Source organism: Penicillium digitatum, chromosome 3 (genome assembly GCF_016767815.1).
Source record: "Penicillium digitatum chromosome 3, complete sequence".
NCBI classification, from domain to species: Eukaryota; Fungi; Ascomycota; class Eurotiomycetes; order Eurotiales; family Aspergillaceae; genus Penicillium; species Penicillium digitatum.
Genome location: NC_089386.1, coordinates 3517023 through 3533522, shown reverse-complemented (window position 1 = coordinate 3533522; position 16500 = coordinate 3517023). Strand labels below are relative to the sequence as shown.

Sequence of the window (16500 nt, the reverse complement as noted above, 5' to 3'; positions counted from 1 at the left end):
CAGCAACGCAACCGAAGATCAGCGTGTGGACTGTCTGACATCTCTTGAGATGTCGGGTGTGCGCCATGACAGAGCATATTAGGTCAGGTCAGGGAAATAAGTTCAAATAGAAGAGAGGCCAAAAGTGTGCAACCACATGCAGCGTTCCATTTTCGGGGTATTAGCGGGAAGAGAGAAGTTTGGCCGAGCCAGCGGCAGTCATTCTCGGCTTAGATCGACAAACATGCCCAAGCCAAGACACGCAGAAGGCAATGCACAATACAGACTTGTTGATCGTTGGATGAAGCATGGAGTGGGCAACGCCGTCAACCGGGGAAATCGAGGCCCGAGCCGGAGTCAGAAGAAGTTTCAGGTTTCAGACCCGCGCAAGGAAAGAAGAGGAAGTGTTTCGAGAAGGTGAAAATGGCACATGGGTCTCCGTGCAAGACCCACCCGCACAAGGCTAGGGCAGAAAACGACGTGTTGATTAACGGGCACTAGCGTTTGGAATCGCACCAATTAACGCGGCGGAGAGTTACCGAGCCCACCCAACATATTTGGCAGCGGCTTTCTACGGGCAGTGTTTGCCGTGTTAGAAGCCCGTGGAGCACCGTGGATCATGCGGGGATCTGTCATCAGGCTAGTATCTAGGTTTGCCGGTGCTAGAGGGAGATTGTCAGTGAGCGGATTCGATTGGGTGTTGGAGCGTTCGGGCCTACCTCTTGTGGGAACTCTGCCATAGTCGACTGAAAGATTCTGCTGACTGCGGCTAGTTGGAGTGAAGGTAGCGTAGGCTGTGCGCCAGATGTGGTTCGAGGTGTCTGAGAGGAAGTCTGTTGTCGAGCGACCGGAGAAAAGGGATGTGCGGCCGCGATTGCGTTTTGAAAGGACAATCTCATCGAACAGGGTCATGCGGGGGTCCTTGGACTTCGGATTTGTTCGCTCGCGGTCACTGATAAACTCGTTGAAGCCTGGAATTGGGTCAATATTCCCTCCACGGTGCGAGATGAGAGTTTCTCAACTTACCTTGTGTTTGTTGCAGAATTGAGATATACTCGGCATGCTCGCTTGGGAGACTCTTCATAAAAGCCTCCATGTTAAAACTATAATGCATGCCGGACTTCTTCTTAGTGCCACTGGCTGGCGAAAGGAACTTCTTGTACGTGTAGAACAAGCTAGCAAAGCATCTGACAAAGGCTGCGCGGATTTGATCCGGATGGAAGGCTGCATCACAGGGCAGACACACCATTGAGGCGCAGCGGTTATGGACTATCAGTTTGCATGCAGAGCACTTGTACATATGTTCCTCCGCCAGATCATCACAGATAGCACAGGTCAACTTGTCATCCCAGGGTTGGACTTGGAAAAAGTGACCCTCCGCCCAGCAAGTGCCCTCATTATTGCCAGAGGGCTGGTACGTGGATTGAGGGACAATTGTGGACGCAGCGATGGTCGACTGCGCATAGACAGACGGTGCATATGTGGATCCGGCACCATAGTCAGTGTTGAGAGTCGTCACTGAGAGATTTGAAGCATGACCTAGGAACTGAGCACTTGGACGTCGACTCATTCCAAAGGACGAGCTTCGGCGCGAGGCGGCATCGAAATGTCCGGAACGCTTCTCGCGCAATGAAGCCTGCAATGCCATGCCGGAATCATTGCGTGACGAGGAGGATTGTGGAGGAGGGAAGAACCCAGAGGTAGGCGAATTCTCTCTCGGAGATGGCGGAGAGGCATTAGCTCTCATAGTGGAACTGGTCCCTGGGCGCTCACGCTCACTACCACGAGAAGAGTACCCACGAGACGGTCCGGCCTCATTTCGAGCGTGCAGGAAGACGTTGAAAATCGGGGGTGTATAGGAACCTGGCATCACGGCCGTTGCACCAAATGCACTGGAGTTGAGACTGACAAATTTTGCGAGGTTGGTTGCAGGCACCTTGGACGTGAAACTAGCCTTGTTCTCTGACATGAACGAGTCCCACGGGTACGTCTCGATTGCATATGCAGGAGGGCCAGTGGGGACTTGGTATCGACCGTGGTGGGGGGCAGCTAGTTGCAGCAGGGAGAGGAGCTTCCTGCGCTGGTGACGCGGAAGAGAGGTCGGTTGAATAGTACTTTCGATCATATTATTGTCCAAATCTACCAGGACAAAGTCATCCGTAGGCAGCTCCACCTTCTCGTACCGACGCTCAATGCCCACGATGTACGGGCAAGGCGCCTCGAGAGCCTGAATTAAGCGTGCAGGAAGGACGGGAATGAGAACGCCTGTCCATTCCAGAGGGAATAAAAGGTCAACCAACGCTCTGGTGGCGAGATAGAGCATAGAGGTGTGTGAAGATAAGAAGATGATACGGGATTCAGTGAGAGCGTACTGTGTGTGGTTAGCAGTAGCTCTTGCAAACTGAACTGGCAAACCAAGCCTACCTCAAAGAGAATGATAATATTGGGAACCGACAACGTTCGGAATAAGGCATAGAGATCAGTCTGGAAATCAGTCAGCAAAATTTCTGACAGAGAAATCAATCAAGATTGCGGTGCACATACGTTCCGAGAACCAGGGATCTCATTGGGTGCCTCTTTGCGCGCGAACAACCGCAGCTCACGAATCACAATCTCGACCTGAGTTTTCGAGGAAATTGGACAGAACGCTTCTGTGCAGAGATTCATGACATATCGCTCCAGCGGCTGCCATAAACCCATGCGCGGAGAGGGCGGGGGCACATGCCGTATACTTCCCTCCGTCATGGGCACCACGATAGCCTTGAGCCATTCCTTCCAGAAGCTTGTCATCGTGCTCTCTCGGCCCAAGATACCGTACGCACGAGGGATCCAGAACCCGGTATCACCATCGGTCAGACCCTCGATCTTGGAAGCTGCGCCGTGTCGGACTGGACGGAGGAGATCGGTCATTAGCCCAATCTTCTCCTCCACAGCGCTGATTTCATCTTCGAGCTGTTCGCGGGATTCAGATCCTGACGGGACAGTCGGCAGCTGGGCGAGAAGCCGGGATAGTTTGGCTCGCTCTGATGCCAATCGTTCGCCCAAGCTTGAAGCCAGCTCACGCTCTTCATCCGTCATGTTAACCTTTCGCCATTCCTCGCAGCGCTTCTCGAGCTCCTCCGCGGCATTTTGGTTGAGGGGTATCCAGATCAGCACACAGATGGCATGCAACCTGGAACCGTTGTCTGTTGTCATGGCGAATCCGTGCCAGGTAGAGCGCGGTCGCTGATCAGAGGAGACGATGTTGACATCATTCGGAAAGGCGAACATAGGGACGTAGTCGGGGAAATTGCCGCGCAGCTTCATCTCATCCGGCATGCCACGTGTGGGGTATCGGTCGAGGAGAACGGGCTCGAATCGTCGTTTCAACGGGTGCATTGTGGTGGAGATCTCGAGGGGTTGTGGAACAGGGATTACCGAGTTGTAGTTGCTAAGTCGCCGAGAAGTTCGCACCGAAGCTGAAGATAATCCATTGTTAGCCAGTGCATCCACAGACAGTCCCGAGCATGATCCCGTTCCAGATTGAACGGAAAACAAAGATAGATAAGAGCCCTCACCTTGACGAGCAATCGATGGCTGCCGCTTCATGCTATTCATATCCCGAAAGGATCGTCGCACGCTCCCAATACCCGACCTCAGCAAGTTGCCGCTAGGCGATGGCGAATCCCCAGAGACAATCTTCTGCGTGCGAACCCTGGATCGCGGACGGGTATTCGAGGTAATAGCGCCAGCGCTCAAGCTCAGATCGGTTAGAAAAGATTCCCGCTCGTTGGCGAACTTGAAGAGCGCGGAGTCGAAATCGAAGTCCTCGGAGAACAAAGCTGAGGCATGCAGAGGCGACGAGGCACCCTTGACGGTCATGCTGCTCCGATTACTGTTACTGCCACCAACTGTTCTCTCGGAAGTCTTTGAAAGCGTGGATAGTCGTTGGGCAGAGCCCCTATGACTGGTGCCGGTAAAAAGCACTGAGTTTGGCCGGGAGACCCCATCCGAGTTGTATTCCTCCTCCGCATCGGCGTCCTCCTGAATGGTTTCTGCGAGCGCAGGGCCGGGAGATACGACACCATTGGCACGGTAATCTTCGCCCAATCTCTGAAAGGTCTCCAGAATCTCTGTACCATCCACACCGGCAATCCAGAAGTAATCGGCGAGGGGAGCACCCTCCGAGGTGCTTGACGATGGCATTGTGGAGAGAGTCACGGCGGACTGTAGCAGGTTAATACCTTGATAGTCACCACATGGATCGCAAGATTTCCAGGAAAGGGAATGCGCAGAAGAGTTGGGCGCATGTAGTTTTCGCGAGGGGAATACGCTGATAAAAAATGGGGGAGAACGGGAGGGAGGGGCAGTTCAGAGTGAAGATCAATTTCGGGGGTTTGAAGGTCAAACTTATTAAAAAAGGAGTTCAATTCAGATGATCTTTTTTATTTGTGTATTCTAGGTATATTATTCCTACCCAAATATTTTCCCTACCTTCTATCATATTTTCTGTGGTTTTTTTTCTTTGGGTTTTTTTTGGGGGGGGGGGAGGGGTTTTCTTTTCTTTTTCCCCCTAGGATCGCGGGTGGTTGCGTAGGCGTGTGGTAAAATGTCACTAGAACCCGAGGACATTTGAATGTGCGCATATCTTCTACTCCACTATGTAAATGTGGTAAGAGTTGCCCGTTCTAAAGTCCAAAAAAATTCTTCACAAAAGCCAGATAGCCCAGTCAATTCAGACAAATCAGTCAAGGGCCCGGACCATTCACAGCCCTAGCATCAATGCACTAGAGTCTTGACACCGTAGCAACCTGCAGGCTTGTGCAGGGTGGCTAGACTCTAAAGGGATCCAGACTTCCGGGGTATATTCGTAATACAGGTACATAAACATGCCTATATCAACTGCCATGTATGTGTGAAGTTTTGTGTAGGTCTTTCTACAACGAGGTTCGCCTAGAGTACCTTATATAGATGACTTCCAAGGTTCCCAAATGAAAAATCCAAATCCAAGAAACAAACTGTTAAATCAGCCCCAGGGGGTAAGAGGCCCGTGATTCATAGTTGAGCTTCAGCGGATAATGCGGGTCTTGGCTGATCCTTTTCTTAACCAGGTTCGTCAACTGCTACGAGTGTTTTTCTATTGAGACATTTAAGACGTTTTTCTTAGGGGTCTTTAGCTTAGTACAACGCCACAATGTCATTCTTTCTTATATCTGACTTTCAGGGGGTGAGATTATCGGGAACTGCCGAGGTTCTGGGACTTTGGAGGCTATTTTTACCGTGTAGTCCCTCGTGGGAATCTTCTTTTTTAGATTGCGGAGTCTGCTTAACGGCTTTCTCTTCTTTTCTTCTCTTTTTCTTTGCCCTCAAACATGGACATTCTACCACACCTCTTCCTTCAATCGCATACAGTTGTCTTGTTGTGCACGACATACTTTGTATCAAGTTGTAAATACGTTGAATTTTGAGTCAGGAGTCACCAGGTGGAGTGGCTTGTCCCGGGGAGATGATCGATACTAGAGTTGGACAATGTGGAGCACCGAGTGGTGAAAGAAAGTATCGTTTAACTCCACAGTTGTATCAATTTCCACGGTATCGATTTTATTAGAAAAAATTCAAAAAAAAAAAAAGGAATCTGATAATATAGATAAATCCTACAGTTCGTTCCAGTATCAGCATTCCCCTGGTACCACCGAGGATCTCTAAATTCAAAGTACTATATCTCTAACTAGCTACCTGGGCACCATCTGATGACAAGCAGTCTAAATCCAATAGACTAACTCCATATGGAGTATGGTGTATATGAACACTTATCTATTCAATGCCCTGATCACAGCTGATACCCGCGTTACGTGACACAGGGGGCTCCCCTGCACCGATAGCCCTTTTCGACTGGTCGCATCCCAAGATTTTAGGCAAGTTCATCCAAACCATCTCCCCGTGCGCATAAATACATGCATACACCCAATGCAGTCAACAGTACCATTTAATGTTGGAGAGAAGAAGCGGTGGAGCAGATCAACGGATTATAGCCTGAATGCCTATAACTTCACAAACAAAAAGGAAAAGATTATAGACAAGACCGTGAGTGATCCTAAAATAGAACCTAGTCAGTGAGACTTAGATTGCAGATATCTTTGAGATCGGGCAACCCATTGAACAGCTGAACCCGATTGACCAGCCAGAGTCTAGACTCTTTCTATGCCTAGGTAACTCCATAATTTTGAATCTGGACTCCGAGAGACCTTTAAATGTACACCTACCCGAAATAACATTTCTACATGTAGCATCCCGTAAACTACGTGGCATTGGGCCGAGGATAAATTCCCGTTTTCTTTCTCTTTTTGGTCTCTTTTGTGCAAGCCCTATGGGAAGTAGCCAAGGCCCAGCCGAAGTCTGCAAAAATCCAGAGCTTCCTTGCCGAGAGGTAACTGCAGTGCGACAATACAAATTAAGCGTCGGCTGCATGGCGAGGCTGGTTTCCGCTCCGTACTAGTGGCGTCAAAGGGCTCAAATGTACCGGACTCTATTCCAGAGCCTCAGGCAGTCCTCGGGCCTACATAGATTGTGTGGGTCTATTCAGAGCCCGATATTTTACACTGTACAACCCCCCTAGTTGAGGACGCTGCTGCCAATGCCAATAGTAATATTGTGTAAGTGGGCCAGTGGGAATGTGTACAAGCCGCCCTTACGGCGTCCTCCATGCAACCTGTCGGCTGGTTGCACTAAAACACATCGGCACCCATATCGTGATACAGAAGCGGAAACGATCCGGTGGGTTGGTTGCACACCGCGTTTCAGGCACGCTTCCGGCTCATCAGGTTTCCTGTCGTCAGGAACCCCTTGTCCCCCATAGCTCCGCGCCATTCAATCGACAACTGACCCAGCGTAGCACGACCGTCCCGTCGCAGGTCCTTCTGGAGAGTTTCAAATCCCTCGCTCTGGCCCTCTTCTTGTTCCACCAAAAATGCTACCTGTAGGACATCCCGTGGATTCAGAGTAGGCAGTGCCGCGGGTGACATGTTTGGGTTCATTGTATCCCAATTTAGCGATTTTGATCGGAACGGTGGCTTGGGATTTAGTTTTGTTTGCTATCCATCCCCCGACGTTAGCCAATTTGTTGAGCATTTCCGGCCCAGTTAGATCTTCAGGTACAGCCGCGCTTCGCCGAAAAAAAAAATCCCTTCCTTTGCTAGGGATTGATAGGAAATTCATACCTTGACTACCACGGCGCCCTCGCCCACGTTTTCCAGTTGTGCCTCCAGGGCAAACCGGAGTAACCTCGTTTTCCCGTATGGTCCGAGTGACTTGTTATCGACCTCGAGCGGTGGAAGTTCGGACGCCTTCGTCCGAACGCTCAAACAGGGCTGTGACACAAACTGGTATAACTTGCGGAAGGTCCTGACCCGGCCACTAGCTGCCTGCGAGTCTGAGCCGATCTTTGTCTCTGTGTAACTGACACTGACAGCTAGTATGTGATTTCCTTCTTCCTTCAAATCAAACCGTACGATCTTTTGTAATGACTCGCCGATCCTAAGCCCGTCTGTGGATGCAGAGTCGTTGGGTGGTTGCAGCTCCAGTGCTGCAACCGACGAAGGTGTCTGCATTTCTGCTAAAATGCGCACCGATGTGAGAATTCTCTCGTTGTCATTATCATGGATCTCATTGTTCGCGCTCAGGGTGCATCCGAAGGTTTCTCCGACGTAGACAGATCCGAAGGAGGGAGGTAGAGTAAGCTATTGCCGTCAGTGAACATTTTCTTGGAAGTGCTTGGTCACATTCTTACAAGAGGCGTTAGAATGAATTGATCGTCGGAGTCACCGGACGGATAGCTTAGTGAGGCTTTCGAGGAGATTATGGTGTTGGACGCGGGGAGAGGATGCTGATAAGAAAGTGACGGCCGCGCAAGGCTGTGTATCAAGAGTCAGGAGCTGCCATCAACACCACTGATATATGTATTTGGAATTACCGCAACACTTTTCAACTCACAATTAGCTTGCTGGTCAAATTATGGGTTATCTTCACATACCTTTGAGGGAGACCGCATGTGGTTCCTTCGGAGCATCAGCGCCCGATAGAGCCCGTGGACGTGACATGGAGAATAGGTTTTGCTATCAGTTATGGAAAGAGATAATGAAAATGAAGCAAAGAATTAGCTGCAGTCTGGGGCTTTGCAGTATATCGTCATCTTGTCGATGAAGAGGGACAGCCCACAGTTCTCCACGAGCTGATAGCGATAGGGAAGCTACCCCAAACAAACAGTGCAAACACCTGCTGTTTCCCAAAGAGTGCGAAAGGTTCCAGTCAATGGTCTCTTCTGACTGTCTGGCCTTACATGGATGCCGCTCAAAGGACTGAACCTCTAAATCCATACCTATAGACATATGTAGAGCCTTTGATTGACATCATATCTTTCTGAGAAATCGAGCATCTACTTGCCAATAGGGATGGAGCTTCCAAGAACTCTTCAGGGCTAAAAACATATCGACACGTCCATATTATAGGATCTCTGCCCGCTCTCAATTTCTCTCTTTAATATCCTCTCCTCTATAGGCCACTGTAGTAAATTTTGATCCACAACAATGACAATCCTAATGTGAAAGGGGGGAACTAACATGGCCAACGTGCTGAGAACAAGGACCATTCATATCTTCGTGGAAATTCATACAAGGTCATTTAATATTTCACGTGCTTGAACCTATTCCTAGAATTTGCTTGCCACAATATATGCATAATACACTATTCAGTCAACTTCTTCGAGATTCTATCTTTTCATACTCTTGTGAAATACCCATGTCCGAAAGTTTCTGTGAATCCAAAAGATAGTAAACTTCCTGCCCTCCCGGGCTGCCTGCAAACTCTGAAAATTGTGACAAAAAGGTCGACTTCATTGTCAAATTTGCCAGTCCTAGTAACAAGCCTAGGGCCAAGAATCCAATCCAAGTTGCAAAAGCGCACTTCGTTCAGTGCATCCAACCATGTCTGAGAAACGCGCACTTCCATGGCTAGATTCACCTCCCGACGGGTTCTTTGAAAGATTTGCACACATTGAAGGTCGATTGTAAGTAAATATTGACGAGCATGGCATACTTTGATTGGCTGATCACCGTCACGCTTAAGCATGTATATGATTAGACACAATGTCGACGAAACCGCGAATATACCAAAAATGACGTTTGAAGTTGTAGGGTCTACTGGCAATATCTACAAAACGAGCATTGGCAACGTCCCTACCTGTGACTGTCCGGATGTCAGATTCCGGAAGGTGCAGTGTAAGCACATCTGCTTTTCGCTAATATATTGCCAAGTCCTACATGCAATGAATGTTGCTCAGGAGCTACGAGAGATGCTTGCTGCTTTGTCCTTGAAACGAATCCTGGACAGGACCACCCTTACTACCACCGGCGAAAGGAAGCCTATCGAGGGCGAATGCCCAATTTGTTTTCATGATTTCGAGAACAAGGAGATAACTACGTGGCGTCAGTTATGCGGCAGCAATCTACATGAGACTTGCTTCAAGGTGTGGGAGGCCACTGCGCATGCATCCCACGATATTGTCCGTTGCCTCTACTGGTAAGTAAAGATCACCTGTCCAAGTCTTAGTGATAACCTGAAACTCAACGACTCCGCATATATAGCAAAGCCTTGTGGAAGGGCGATGAACGCGAAATGCCCCATCCCTGTGGAGAGGTCGTTCGAGCCAAGGGAGTCCGTAGCCCAGGGCGATATTTGAACGTGGGCGACGAGTAGTCACTGAGTGCCATGGCTTGATCTGTATGTTTTTGCCTGAAGGGTACATCCCACATCTTGACCTCTGGCTCCTCAGAGTATGTGCTTCTTCGGCTGAAACAACCGACCTGCCTCTATGTGCACCTCTATAGGTACATGAGATCGAGGAATGATTTATAACGGAACGATATCTTAGTGTGGTCTCTTCTTATCATTTGGTCTTCTACTGTGAGTTGGTTTGTCATTGGGAATGGGATAAGGCGTGATATGTTTTGAGAAGTTTATTATTGAAAGACGGTCACTCTTAGCTGGTGCAAGCTCAAGCATGAACTGCTCCATTACTAGGCCTAGAATGATGAGAGCAAATTTGTGTGTTGTTTCATCGGAGAAATGCTGGTGCTGTGAGTTCGGAAATGTGGTGTTAAGCGCTAGAATGGGATAGAGTTTTGTTCTTTTTACAATCTTCAATGTCGAGTGTAGACCACATTCACTTGCTATTGCACTCGGTTGGGAAATCTTAAAAAAAAAAAATCCAATCTCAATAAAGCCAAATCTGACAAAAAAGCAACAAAAATGAACCATTCATCTGAAGTCTGGGTATCATATCAAAGCCCAACAGCCCAAGAAACAAAAAAAGCACCGCGCTTCTAAACTCCCCAACACCCAAGAACACCAAACATAGATTCTTCTATAATTCCTTTTGAAGCTTGTGACCCTGTCGAACAGTCGCAACACTAACTCCTTCCTCGCCAGTCATCCACGATGGCATACGCCCAGGGTCAATGATGCCTAGCTCGGCAAGTTTGCGAATCCCGTTTATGACATCGGAGCCAGAGAAAGTGAGTGACACGGCAGGTGGCGTGGACGTAGAATCATCAAAATCATCATCCTGTTCAAAATTGCAGCCTGGGTTATCGAGCAATCGGATATCAAGGAGGTCCAGCGGTGCCGGGGCGATTGATGACCCCAAAGTTCCGAATCGGGAGTGGATGGCCAGACGGCGTTTCTTGGAATCTGGAGAGACGATGTCTGGATCTATACCGCTGGACCTTCGTCTGATCATTGAACCGCTTGTGTTTTTTTGGCCTTCTGCTGGACCAGAATGACTCGCTTGAATATGCTCTTCGGGCGAGACTGTATTAGAAGGTCGAGGGTCCAGTGGACTTCCTTCAATGGCTGCGTCCGCGAAGATGCTGAAGGCGCCATTTGATGCCGTTGATCTTCCCGGGCCGCGGAGGGCTAGGAGTGTAGGCAGATTCTTTGCTGCCAGGGATGTCGCCTGCAGAGAGAATCGTTCCTGTGGGCGGGATAAAGCCTTGGGAATGGAATCGCGTACCAGACGCTGAAGAGTTCGAGTATCAGTAGCAACTGGGCTTGTCGAAGGAGCATTTTTCGATCCGGTAGATGATGTTATGGAAGTGTAGACGTAGGGGCAACTATCCGGGAAAGCGACGTAGATGACTCGGGACGAATCAGTGAAGATCCCGGCTGCTTGCCTAGGGGATTGATATGGCGAGTCAATGACAAAGATACGAAGGAATGTCAGCGGCAGTGTTGCCGAGTGGGCGAGGTGGTAATGTGCCTTGACCAATGGGGAGATTTCTCGTTGGAGGCCTTGTACAAATGTTGCCGCTTGCATGCGCGGTACGGAGCCAGACCAGTCAGCGAGTGGAGGGTCCTTGGAGTTCTTGCGCTTTTTATCAATACGGCTGAGCTCGAGTGCGGTCCATCGAAGGCTGGCGGGGTGGTCATCTATGTAGCGGAGGTCTGCCATGGCCAGCTGGCGCAGTGTGATTCCATGCCGCCAATCCCCGTCTAAGATTCGTTCGAGAACCTCACGCTTTGCACCCTTTCGGTCCCGTAGGTCTTCATATACTTGGCGGACTTCCTCAATTGTCTCCCCAGCGGGGTAGGGGAGGGCTTCGTCATCGTCGGGGCCATTTTCTTCGTCGGTCTGGAGGTATGGTGGAAATGAGGCAACGTTTCCATCATCGAGCCATGTAAGTACCAGGTCCAGTAGTGCTTGTCTGGATAGTTTTCCCAGGGATTTTGTGAGAGACGGAGTCGATGAGGGAATGCGGAGGTTGTTTGGAAGACTGGCTGTTGTCGGTGCGCGAACTGTTTTAGGACGCGCCATTGCAGTGATTGACAAGGTATGGGCGCAATGCTTGGGAGTGATCAAGATTTTTTGGTATCAATGGCAGGTGCATGCCTCTGGATCCATATCTTGATCTGCTCCCGTGCTTGTCCAAAGTTCTTTTTGTGTCCAAATTCCAAACGACCAACAACAAACATGCACGTGCCGATAAGCTGATAACGTATTTCACTACCGAGCTGGCCAAGCCCCCGAGCTGGCCACCCAACCAAAACGCGTCCATGAATTAGATCTTAGTTAGTTCAACCACCCACCATGCCACCAATTCGTACTCAATCCTTTCCAAATTCAATAGAGTATGAGGGTAGGATCTTACTAGCTATCCAGGCTTTTAAGAATAAAGAAATCTCTTTAATATGTGAAGTGGCGCGCCGTTTAAACGTCCTAAGATCTACCCTTTCTGCCCGCCTAAATGGTATACCACACCGCGCGATTTCTCGTGCTAACTCTTATAAATTGACCGATACTGAAGAGGAATCTCTTCAGAAATAGATCCTCTCTATAGATCTATATAGAGTAGCCCCCCTGTCAGGGTGCGGGCTGGCAGGACGGTATGATAGGAGATGACTGGTAGGAACAGGTCATAACAGATCAGATTCCCATTGACAGGTACAGGCAGGGGCAGGCTATTATACAAGACGTAGCTCGAAGAGCTACAACAGGATCTAGAACTGAAGTTCAGATAAACAGGTCGGATATCACGTGCCGTGATCTTCCTCTTACTAAGCATCACGGTTCGCACCGTGACACCCCCGGCCCTCTGTGACGATCTAGGAGGATTTCTGCCGGAAGTTTCCGTATTGACGAGGTTTGCATTGTTTGATTGTTGGATCGTGACAGGACCCCATAAAAGGTTCCTGTCTCGCAGGTTTCTTTCTTTCTTTCTTTCTTCTTCTTTCTCTGTACTTAGTATTCTCGTTGAAATGCACTCTTTTGTTTAAAGAACTGGCTGGTAACATAATACTAAGTACCACTTCCATTTCCAACAAAGCAGTACGACTGTACAGACCATCATTGTGATTGGTCTCGGTCCAGCTTTACCCCACTTTCGTTCCTTGGCATCGTACAAGCCAAGACCTGACCTGAACTGAACCCGAACCCGAACTTGACATTCGACCAATCAGAATGGCCGGATCGAAGAGATACCCGACGAACCGTGGCAAGCAGCCGGTTACTGATTTGCCTGAAGGTGAAGAAGAATCCGTTGAGCAGGAGATTGTCGCTGCCCTCGACCCGAATACCCCGACCCCCGAACCGCAGAGACCAGTTGATGCTGGTGAACATGATGAAGATGATGGTAATGGAGAAGGTTCCTTCATTCGCGAACGACTGCAGAAGACCCCGACTCGTGAACGATTTCACGAACTCGCCCGCGAGTACCAGAACTTGAAGAAGAAAGTCCAGGAATTAGAGGACGAAGTGACGGTCCTACATTCCGATAAGATTGAAACCGAGATTGTTATCGAGTCGCTCACACAGGAGCGAGATGAGGCGATTGCTCATCGAGACCTTGCAGTTCGTGAGAGGGGTGATCTTGCATTGCGTCTCGTGAATTTACAGAACCAAGCTGGCGCACCGATTGTGGAGGCCACCGCGACCCGAAAGACTACAAAGATGCCGGATACTCCGATGTTTAGCGACGGTAAAGAAGTCCGATTTGAAACATGGGAAACCGTGATCCGACAGAAACTCGAAGCGAATACCGACCACTACCCGTTGCCTATACACCGTAAGCTCTATGTGCAGAGTCGTTGTGAAGGCAAGGCTCAGTTGCATATTGCACCCCGAATGAGTTCTGATTCAAGTAACGCATACGTGGACGCCGAGGATATGATTGTCCATCTAAAGACTGTCTTCGCGAATCCGAATCGACGTGCCGAAGCCTACACCGCATATCACAAATTGATAATGACGCCAAAGGATCACTTCACCGATTTCCTTGCTGAATTCATGCAGCTTGCTGAAGAAGCTGCCGTGATTGAAGAGAACCGTAAACGTGACTTGTAATCAAAACTACCATACCTGCTCCAGAGCCAGGTGATGTGGGCGGTCAACCAGGATATGGTTACGTTTGAATCTTTCTCCAAGACTTTCCAGAGTATGTCTCACGAGATCAACCTTTAACAAGAAGCAAAGACCACTTCCCGTTTACGATCCACTGCTAGTCCTGGTTGACCGCCCACATCACCTGGCTCTGGAGCAGGTATGGTAGTTTTGAGTACAAGTCACGTTTACGGTTCTCTTCAATCACGGCAGCTTCTTCAGCAAGCTGCATGAATTCAGCAAGGAAATCGGTGAAGTGATCCTTTGGCGTCATTATCAATTTGTGATATGCGGTGTAGGCTTCGGCACGTCGATTCGGATTCGCGAAGACAGTCTTTAGATGGACAATCATATCCTCGGCGTCCACGTATGCGTTACTTGAATCAGAACTCATTCGGGGTGCAAAATGCAACTGAGCCTTGCCTTCACAACGACTTTGCACATAGAGCTTGCGATGTACTGGCAACGGGTAGTGGTCGGCATTTGCTTCGAGCTTCTGTCGTATCACAGTCTCCCAGGTTTCAAATCGGACTTTTTTACCGTCGCTAAACATCGGAGCATCCGGCATCTTTGTTGTCTTTCGGTTCGTAATGGCGTCCACCATCGGTGTGCTGGAGCTACTCTGGTTCTGGGGATTCACAAGGCGGAAAGCAAGATCACCACGCTCACGGATAGCGATATCCCGGTGGGCGATCGCTTCATCTCGCTCCTGCGTGAGCAACTCGATAACAATCTCGGTTTCAATCTTGTCGGAATGTAGGACTGTCACTTCGTCCTCTAATTCCTGGACTTTCCTCTTCAAGTTCTGATACTCGCGGGCGAGTTCGTGAAATCGTTCACGAGTCGGGGTCTTCTGCCGTCGTTCGCGAATGGAGGAACCTTCTCCATTACTATCATCTTCACCAGCATCAACTGGTCTCTGTGGTTCGGGGGTCGGGGTATTCGGGTCGAGGGCAGCGACAATCTCCTGCTCAACGGATTCTTCTTCATCTTTGTTACGGACCTACCCGTCACCAATCAGTGGTGCCCCACCGGGTACACAGATGGGCCACCAAGAGCCAATAGATCTATCTGTCAGCAGTGACTCCAGGGGAGTCACCCAGGGAGTAGGAAGCGAAGAACTCTGAAACGTTTGGTGTTTCAGAGGTGGCACCATTGAGGCATTTTGTACCTATCTCATGGTGGCACCACACATCTCGACAGATATATAAGGGCACCATTCCATGTACTTAGTTTAGTTCTTTGTCTTCAATCCTACATTGTTACTTGTGTTTACCTTTGGAACCACGTTGACTCGTTAACTATATTATCACTTGACAACACCTACGAGCAGACCAATACTGCGGTATAGATCTACTCGGCGCTCTACCTGGCATCGTTCCTCGATACCCTCAAAAGGACTTAGGCTGGAATAAGACTGTGCGCAGCAACAGCTCGGTTGAGAGGCAGATCGTTGACGTTGGAGGATCAGCACAGGCAAGTATAATCAGGGAAGCTCCAACATAACTGTGACCAGTTAGGCAGTGCGTAACAATCTTCAGGCAAATCAGCAACCGGCTGCTTGCCACGATTCGTCGGGTATCTCTTCGATCCGGCCATTCTGATTGGTCAGATATCAAGTTCAGGTTCGGGCTCAGTTCAGGTCAGGTCTTGGCTTGTACGATGCCAAGGAACGAAAGTGGGGTAAAGCTGGACCGAGACCAATCACAATGATGGTCTGTACAGTCGTACTGCTTTGTTGGAAATGGAAGTGGTACTTAGTATTATGTTACCAGCCAGTTCTTTAAACAAAAGAGTGCATTTCAACGAGAATACTAAGTACAGAGAAAGAAGAAGAAAGAAAGAAAGAAACCTGCGAGACAGGAACCTTTGTGGGGTCCTGCCACGTCAGACAAACAGTGCAAACTTTTACAAGGCGGAAACATCCGGCATAAATCCTCCCAGATCGTCACAGGCCCCGCCAAATTGTAGTGGTTATGGAGAAATAGGACATAAGATTAATAGATGCCTAGCTAGATAGATGACTTTAGTATATTTAATTTAATGGCGGTTTAGTTGAGATAAATACATTTTAAATTAAGAAGTTGGTTGGGGTGGCCAGCTCCTCGCTTATATGGCCAGCTCGCTTACCGAATACGTTAGCTAGTGCCTATAGATAGCTTCTCTCTTTCACTACGATATAGAGTGTTACGGACCTATCCGTCACCAACCAGTAGTGACCTACAAGGCACACCGATGGGCCACCGAGAGCCAACCAATCAATCAGTCATGTCAGGGTGCGGGCTGGCAGGACGGTATGATAGGAGATGACTGGCAGGGACAGGTCGTAACAGATCAGATTCACATTGACAGGCAGGTACAGGCAGGGGCAGGCTAATATACAAGACGTAGCTCGAAGAGCTACAACAGGATCTAGAACTGAAGTTCAAGATAAACAGGTCGGAGATCACGTGCCGTGATCTTCCTCTAACTAAGCATCACGGTTCGCACCGTGACAAGGCAGCCACTTTCGGCCTGCGACAAGCAAATGGCAATTCTACTCTATGAAAACTTGGAGTACCCTTGACCGCCCAGATCACGTGACCGTGACCCACTACCGATGCCAAGCAGGAGTA

At 49.2% G+C, this 16500-nt stretch overlaps 6 protein-coding genes across 6 annotated transcripts; 2 read left to right on the top strand and 4 right to left on the bottom strand.

Moving 5' to 3' along the window:
• Positions 1-498: 498 nt before the first annotated feature.
• On the bottom strand, positions 499-4164 carry Pdw03_8787 (DENN domain-containing protein; the record flags this gene model as incomplete). The annotated part of the gene is made up of 6 exons (XM_066102062.1): positions 499-641; positions 699-950; positions 1006-2350; positions 2404-2463; positions 2524-3437; positions 3537-4164. The coding sequence occupies 6 exons, from the start codon at positions 4162-4164 to the stop codon at positions 499-501; spliced, it is 3342 nt and encodes a 1113-aa protein (XP_065957145.1).
• Positions 4165-6755: 2591 nt separating this feature from the next.
• Pdw03_8786 (Trafficking protein particle complex subunit) lies at positions 6756-8054 on the bottom strand (the record flags this gene model as incomplete). The annotated part of the gene is made up of 5 exons (XM_014682508.1): positions 6756-7049; positions 7176-7694; positions 7745-7868; positions 7928-7934; positions 7988-8054. 5 exons carry the CDS (start codon positions 8052-8054, stop codon positions 6756-6758), a joined length of 1011 nt encoding a protein of 336 aa, XP_014537994.1.
• An 882-nt stretch (positions 8055-8936) lies between these two features.
• On the top strand, positions 8937-9708 carry Pdw03_8785 (Zinc finger, RING-type; the record flags this gene model as incomplete). The annotated part of the gene is made up of 3 exons (XM_014682507.2): positions 8937-9019; positions 9079-9531; positions 9597-9708. The coding sequence occupies 3 exons, from the start codon at positions 8937-8939 to the stop codon at positions 9706-9708; spliced, it is 648 nt and encodes a 215-aa protein (XP_014537993.2).
• A 667-nt stretch (positions 9709-10375) lies between these two features.
• On the bottom strand, positions 10376-11824 carry Pdw03_8784 (CHL4 family chromosome segregation protein, putative; the record flags this gene model as incomplete). The annotated part of the gene is made up of 1 exon (XM_014682506.1): positions 10376-11824. One exon carries the CDS (start codon positions 11822-11824, stop codon positions 10376-10378), a length of 1449 nt encoding a protein of 482 aa, XP_014537992.1.
• Positions 11825-12967: 1143 nt separating this feature from the next.
• Positions 12968-13575, top strand: Pdw03_8783 (Zinc finger, CCHC-type; the record flags this gene model as incomplete). Its single annotated transcript, XM_066102061.1, has 2 exons — positions 12968-13484; positions 13529-13575. The coding sequence occupies 2 exons, from the start codon at positions 12968-12970 to the stop codon at positions 13573-13575; spliced, it is 564 nt and encodes a 187-aa protein (XP_065957144.1).
• A 428-nt stretch (positions 13576-14003) lies between these two features.
• Pdw03_8782 (Zinc finger, CCHC-type) lies at positions 14004-15041 on the bottom strand (the record flags this gene model as incomplete). Its single annotated transcript, XM_066102060.1, has 3 exons — positions 14004-14111; positions 14346-14888; positions 14985-15041. 3 exons carry the CDS (start codon positions 15039-15041, stop codon positions 14004-14006), a joined length of 708 nt encoding a protein of 235 aa, XP_065957143.1.
• Between the last annotated feature and the right edge of the window lie 1459 nt (positions 15042-16500).